The sequence below is a fragment of the Primulina huaijiensis genome, chromosome 18 (assembly GCF_012295235.1).
Source record: "Primulina huaijiensis isolate GDHJ02 chromosome 18, ASM1229523v2, whole genome shotgun sequence".
Classification (NCBI taxonomy): domain Eukaryota; kingdom Viridiplantae; phylum Streptophyta; class Magnoliopsida; order Lamiales; family Gesneriaceae; genus Primulina; species Primulina huaijiensis.
In genome coordinates this window covers 2,660,470-2,667,515 of record NC_133323.1, presented here as the reverse complement: position 1 = coordinate 2,667,515, position 7,046 = coordinate 2,660,470, and the positions used below count along the sequence as shown (strand labels likewise).

At 34.0% G+C, this 7,046-nt stretch overlaps 2 protein-coding genes across 2 annotated transcripts in view; both read left to right on the top strand.

Moving 5' to 3' along the window:
- The first annotated feature begins 1,376 nt into the window (after nucleotides 1-1,376).
- LOC140964606 (uncharacterized) lies at nucleotides 1,377-3,053 on the top strand. The gene has a single exon (XM_073424472.1). The coding sequence runs from the start codon at nucleotides 1,377-1,379 to the stop codon at nucleotides 3,051-3,053; it is 1,677 nt and encodes a 558-aa protein (XP_073280573.1).
- A 1,967-nt stretch (nucleotides 3,054-5,020) lies between these two features.
- Nucleotides 5,021-7,046, top strand: part of LOC140964605 (agamous-like MADS-box protein MADS1) — a 4,970-nt gene continuing 2,944 nt past the window's right edge. Inside the window, exons 1-2 of the mRNA XM_073424470.1 lie at nucleotides 5,021-5,162; nucleotides 5,331-5,602. Coding sequence (XP_073280571.1) covers nucleotides 5,342-5,602 — 261 coding nt within the window. The 5' untranslated portion in view covers nucleotides 5,021-5,162; nucleotides 5,331-5,341. The remainder of the gene's footprint in view (nucleotides 5,163-5,330; nucleotides 5,603-7,046) is intronic.

Sequence of the window (7,046 nt, the reverse complement as noted above, 5' to 3'; positions counted from 1 at the left end):
AAAAAAAAAATTAATAAATTAAAATCATAAATTAACCGACAACATGACCAAAAATAAAAAGCTCGCTCATTATTGGACTAAAAAATGTACTTTTCTAGACTTTAGTAGTAAAATAATAATAAAAATAATAATAATAATGAGTTTTGGGAGAAAAAAATTATTTGTACGATTTAAATGATATTTTTTTAAAGGAAAAATTAAAAATTGTCATGTGAGTTTAATTTCGCTTACGAGACGAAAAATATAAATATGACAACTTACTAAACGGCATTCATATTTAATTTTAAACTAGTTACTTTACACACACGATGCGTGTGTACAGTTTTTTTTATCATTATAGATGGACTAAAGTGAAATTTGACAAATTATGAAAGGACTAAATTGATATTTGAATTGTTCAAATAAAAAAAAGTGTGTGTTGAAATTTAAAAAAAAAACAAAAAACAAAAGTGTAATATAGTATCATATAAAGGTAAAGTTGGAAGAAAAAGTTGGTGTCCTTCCTAAGTAGTTACTATCATATCATCAACTTTAATAAAATAGAATATATACATAAACTTTAATAAAATAAAATATATAAAGTTGTCAAGTGTTTTTTTCAAAAGTTTTGTGGTCGTGTAGCTTGTAAAAAGGGACCGAATGGAAGGGAGCATTAACAAATTAAATTTGAAAAGAAATCAAGAAAATCTGGCAATTGTTTTTTTAATATTCTGTTTAAAATTTATTTATTTGTCTCACTGAACTTGAAATCTCATTATATCATAAGATTATCGTGATATAATTTAAATGGGAAAAATATCCAAATTTCTCATCTAAGTTTCCATATTTTGATTTTTGATGTTTCAAATTATCAAATTAGATTTTGGTCATGTACCTTAGGTTTTGTGTGTGTGCTGATGTGCTACTAAAAAATAATGAAATGACTACAAAAAAGCTGATATCACACCGAAAAAAGCTGAAGTGTTTTAAACTATCAGTGCTCCGACAACATATGACCAAAGACCAAAAAAAAAAACTTATAGGCTCAAGACCCAATTTTTACAACTTTTAGAGAATCAAACCCCAAAATTGGTCAATTTAGATATCATTCTGACAATTTTCCTTTGTTTAAATCGTTGCTATTGGGTGTTGGGTGGCTCAGTATAGTAAATATTGAGGTAGCTGTAAATATGGTATATATATATATTTCCATTATTTTGTCCTTTGATTGTGAGCTGTTCTAGGAGTGATTCTGGGGAGGTCTTTGGAAAGATAGATTGTATATATTCTGGGTTTTGGTGGAATGAAGGCAGACAGAAAAGCTTCTCCTCAATTCACGTTCTTCTATGGTATCAGAGCATTGATTTTTTTCGTGCCATATATCTTCTCAAATTGCTATGGCTGATTCTGATAAAACACCAAAGAATGAAACTGGGAAGAAGATAAACTCCCCATATGATTTGTCATCAAATGACAATCCAGGAAACGTCATCACGCAAGTCAAGTTGCGAGGTGATGAGAACTATGAGGAATGGGCGAGATCTATCCGGACCTCGCTGCGAGCTCGAAGAAAATGGAGTTTTGTGGACGGGTCCATCTCAGAACCACAGGAAGGATCTCCTGAATTAGAAGACTGGTGGACTGTCCAGTCCATGTTGGTATCATGGATTCGGAACACAATCGAATCTGACCTGCGCTCTACCATCTCGCATATGGAGAACGCGAAGGATCTGTGGGAAGACATTGAGGAACGATTTCACATTGCAAATGGACCTCGGATTCAACAAATAAAAACCGAGTTGAATGAATGTAAACAACACGGACTGTCCATGGTTGTTTACTATGGGAAGATGAAAGCTCTTTGGGATGAACTAGCAAATTATGATCAGATCCCAACTTGCACCTGCACAGGATGCAAGTGCAAACTCTCGGCAAAATTGGAGAAGCGTCGAGAAGAGGAAAAGGTACACCAATTTCTCATGGGATTGGATGAAGGGAGTTACGGTACTGTTCGATCCAACCTACTTGCAACAGAACCATTGCCGACTTTAAACAAAGTATATTTGGCTTTGGCCCAAGAAGAAAGAATGAAGATTATCACTCGTGCAAGGGAAGATCGAGGAGAAGTCATTGGACTCGCTGTTCAAACAAACACCAGATTGAAGGGACGCGGAGAGACAAAAGACAATACAATGATCTGCCCGAAATGCAACCGAACAGGCCATGATTCGACAAGCTGTTTCCAGCTTATTGGGTACCCAGAATGGTGGGGTGATCGTCCTCGTGGTGAAGGCAGAGCTGGTGGACGTGGTAGGGGAGGACAACAACGCACAAGAACTGGGCGTGGACGAAGTGGAACAGTTCGGGCCAATGCTGCTCAGATCACAGAAGGAACTGCAAGTGCTTTGGCGGTAATTGAAACTGACTCAGAAAAATCAGGTTTGGCCGGCCTGAGTAATGAGCAGTGGCAGAACCTTCTTCAGTTGCTGAACAGTCATAAACCAAGTACAAGTGAGAAGATGACAGGTAATCACATAAATAATCCATGGATCATTGACACAGGCGCATCAAATCACATGACTGGGAGCTTGAAGAATATGAGTGAACTACGAGGGGTGTCTGGATGCCCTGTGGGATTGCCGGATGGACAGTACGCAGCTGCCACAAAAGAAGGATCAGTGAAACTTGATGAAAATTTGGAACTTAAAAATGTTCTTTATGTGCCCCGTTTAAATTGCAATTTGATTTCCGTGTCGCAATTGATAGATGAATCGGATTGTATTGCCCAATTCACTAAAAATATGTGTGTCTTTCAGGACCGCACTTCGAGGATGCTGATTGGTGCGGGTAAACGGAGGGATGGGCTCTATCATTTCCGAAAGGCATCATGTGTGAAGGCTTTGAAGACCGATGGAACAAACTCCCTTGATTGTTGGCACAGGCGGTTAGGGCATCCCTCTGTGGACATTACCAAGTTAGTCCTCTCTGTTAGAAACGGTAGAAATAGCGTGACATTAATAAAGCTTGTGATGTATGTCAACGGGCAAAACAGACTAGAGACAAATTTCTTTTGAGTAATAATAAAGCCAGTGATGTCTTTGAACTTTNGGGCAAAACAGACTAGAGACAAATTTCTTTTGAGTAATAATAAAGCCAGTGATGCCTTTGAACTTGTTCATTGTGATCTGTGGGGTCCATGTGATCATTAATTGAATAGCACACAAAATTGACGATATAATTTTCTAAATATCAATGCATGGAAAGTATGTATGGAACATTAAATTAATGCAAGTACATTATTATTAATGCCATAACTCCAACTAATATACATATAGAGGATAATAAAAATATAAAATATCACAAAATACAAAGTTTTAAAAGGAAAAATGAAATAATTAAGGATGTCTTTGGACAATTACTTTTAAAACATTTTTATAGTTAAAAATATTTGAAGATGTGTTTGGACATAAAAAAATAAAAAAATAATAATTACAATTTTTTTTCTCATTTTTCCTTGTTTGTGATTTAATATTACCTGTTTTATCCGTTTTTTAATTTTAAAACATAAAAAATACCTCTAAATTGTTCTTTAACAATTATATTTGGAGAACAAAAAAAATTCATGAACTTTTTACAAAAATCTTGTCCAAACACATGTTTAAAGTTTTTTCACTTATAAAACTCTAAAAACGTTTTATAAATACGAGATCGTCTCACAAATCAATTTTATGAGACATGTCTCTTATCCGACCTAACTCATGAAATATTATTATTATTTTTATGTCAAAATTATTATTTTGCAATCCAAATACGAATCGAGTCGATCTGTATCACATATAAAAATCTCTGAAATCGTCTCATACAAAACATTCTTATTACGTTTTTAAAATAGTTATCCAAAAATCTTTGAAATATGTTTTCCTGATGAGTTCATTTGTGTAATGGCTTGAGTGTAACCTAACCAAGGTCTCATTCAATACCATTAATACTTTAATAGTCACTTTCCAAAAGAACATCTCATTATCTCTCCTCCTTTTTCCCATACTTAGAGAAATGGATGTTTAATGGGCTTTTAAAATAAGTGGACAACAATGCCCTCTTCTCTCCTACCTCAATGATTATCTACTACTTTTTGAGGTTCATAGAATAAATTCCATTTTTTATTTATTTGAATAATCATATATAGTTGTAAGCTAAGTTTCATTTTTATCCAAGTTAAAGATATACGAGTGAAATATTGATGTCTAAATCTAATTTCACGAGGAAATAATTAGTGACAAAAATATGTTTACCTTAAATTTATAAAGTAGGTCTCTTGTGAGACGGTCTCACGAATATTTATCTGTGAGACGGGTCAACCCTACCGATATTCACAATAAAAAGTAATACTCTAAGCATAAAAAGTAATACTTTTTCATGGATGACCCAAATAAGAGATCCGTTTCACAAAATACAACCCGTGATACCGTCTCATACAAGTTTTTGCCAAATTTATATTATAGATGCATAGTATTTAGGGGTATTTTTTAACCTCCGCCAACTCTTTTTCCCCAGTACGTATGTAGCCAATTATTATTGTACATAATACCTCTTGTTTCTCCCTTTAGATTTGCTAAAGAGTTTTACATTTTTTTTTATTTGACTAAAGAGTTTTTACATTTGATACAACCAATTTGTCAAATTTTTAGAACAAATCAATGAACAATTTAATCAACTTATTTAATTACATTTTCTTGTTGAATTTAAGTACATTTTCAACATAATTTCAAAATTTTACCGATAAAAATCATTAAAAAAATGTTAAACCAGCCCGTGAAAACCATCAATCCTCACGTTTATTTGAGGCATGGGACGAAACGGTTCATCATCCCCATAATTTCAATGCACTGTATATTCTAAACAGGTTAAAAATCTAGAAACCAATCGATTTGAGTGAGTATTATGTACATATAATGAATATACACAACACAAAATAAATTGAAAGAGTGTAGTTGGAGTCTATATTTTAGCTATAAATACCTGCCTGCTGGAACAACTCAATTCCATTTTCTGCAACACTTCTGTTCAAAACTGTTGTATGGCATAATGTAAAATTGACAAGAAATTAAAATCAACAACTCTTATAATATCTCATGCTCTCCCTTTTAGCTTCCCTTCTCCCCCTTCCATAGTTTCCTTACCAGGTTAGTGACTAAAACTAATTCAAACCATTGACTACAAAAATCTTGTTTAGCTTATTTTGGATGCTTCTAATTTCTTTTCCCTGTTTTATAGAACCATTCCTTAAACCAGGCTATAATCTTGATAAACTTTTCAAGAACAAGCGTTCAATTTTGTTTTGCTTATTTCAGCTTTCGTGAGGATGGTGTTTCCTAATCAAGAATCTGAGTCATCGAATTCATTGAGGAAAAATGGGAGAGGAAAGATTGAGATCAAGAGGATTGAAAACACCACGAATCGACAGGTCACCTTCTGCAAAAGGAGAAATGGGTTGCTTAAGAAGGCCTATGAGTTGTCTGTTTTGTGTGATGCTGAAGTTGCCCTTGTTGTCTTCTCAAGCCGTGGAAGGCTATATGAATATGCTAATAACAGGTTAAATATTCATTCTTTCTTACTTTTTTATGCCATTTAATTTAAGGTTTTTTTTTTATTATAAGATTACGATCTTATGTTTTGATTTTTTTTTAACATTTTTAAGTTGTATTCACATGAATCTAGGTCATCGTCTGGTTTTCTTGGCATTTGAGAGAAGATCGTAGTTTTCTATATTTGTGTGTTTTTTTGGCATCAAGAAAATTTTAGGAAAGGTTTCAAACTGTTATTTCTTACTCCCATTTTTTCTCTGTTTTGATGGTTCTTTGGAAAGCTAGATTTGATGATCACATGAATATTGCTCAAATCTAACCTTCTGTCATGTAAATTCATGGAACTTTTTTGACATAAATTAAAATTAAAACATAAATTTTATGCGGTTAAAGATCGAGTCTTCCATCACCATTTTCAGATTCACTTGTTTTTCTTGCTTCTTTTTTGCTGTCTTTCCTTTCTGAGTTCCACTGCGTTCTCCTTTCTTTTCTGTGCTATCTCTCAGTTCCCTGTTGGATATGCCTCCAAGATCTGACGAGATTAACAAAATATAGAAGTGTGATGTATTTAACAGTATTAGAGTACTTATACAGTCAAGAAATTATACACGAAAATTTCTTAAAAATCTGTTTCCTAGTGAATGTTTGTATGTATGTATGTAATGCTTCGTATGTTTTGTTTCTTTCTCTCTTCTCCACATATCATCTGTCAGCTCAAGAAACTCATCTGCAAAGCTGTCAAGTTCCCATTTGCCCATTCCCTTGTTCTTCTTGACCCTTCCTTAATCTCGCGTCATTTCAAGAAATCAAAGTCTCATTTTTAAACCTAAAAATTAGCACTATAGGGTTTCGAATTTCGAAAGTGCAGGAGCTAAAAACTTGTCAACACACCATTTTAGGTTGGTCAAACATATGATATCTCATTTTCGCAAGATGGGCATCTCCCATTTTCACCGTTTTACCCCTAGTGAAGTAGGATTAGGGCATGGGGACTGTGGTTAGGGTTTGAAACAACTTGTGCCTAAAGTGATGTGTTTTAACCATAGAATATTTGGTCATGTCAGACATGATATTTCAGTTCTACACTTGAAGACAAGGAGAGAAGGGTTGTCATCATATTCCCCCTTTTCTTCGGTTTTCTCCTTCATTCCCCCAAAGCCTTTTCTTTTTTATCTCTAAAGGTGAAAATATTGCCCTTTCTGTATTGCCGTGGATTTGTTCTACTAAGATTTATTTTCTTTCTACCCTCTCAAACTCTACCTTTTGAAGCTCAAAAAGAACTTCTTTAGCTCAGAAAAATGGGAAGAGGGGAAGCTTGAAAAATGACACAGCTAAAGTGGCCGATCAGTTTCTTCAAAAAAGACATTAATGTTAAGGGTTTCTTGAAATAGAAAAGGGGTTGAAGTATAGAAAGGAAATAAAGCAAATATACCACACCCCATTGTTGCCAAAACTTTCAAGAAAAGGGACGTGGGAAAAAAA

Coding starts and splice junctions, on each gene's coding strand:
- LOC140964606 (XM_073424472.1), top strand. CDS start 1,377: ATGGCTGATTCTGATAAAACACCAAAGAATGAAACTGGGAAGAAGATA.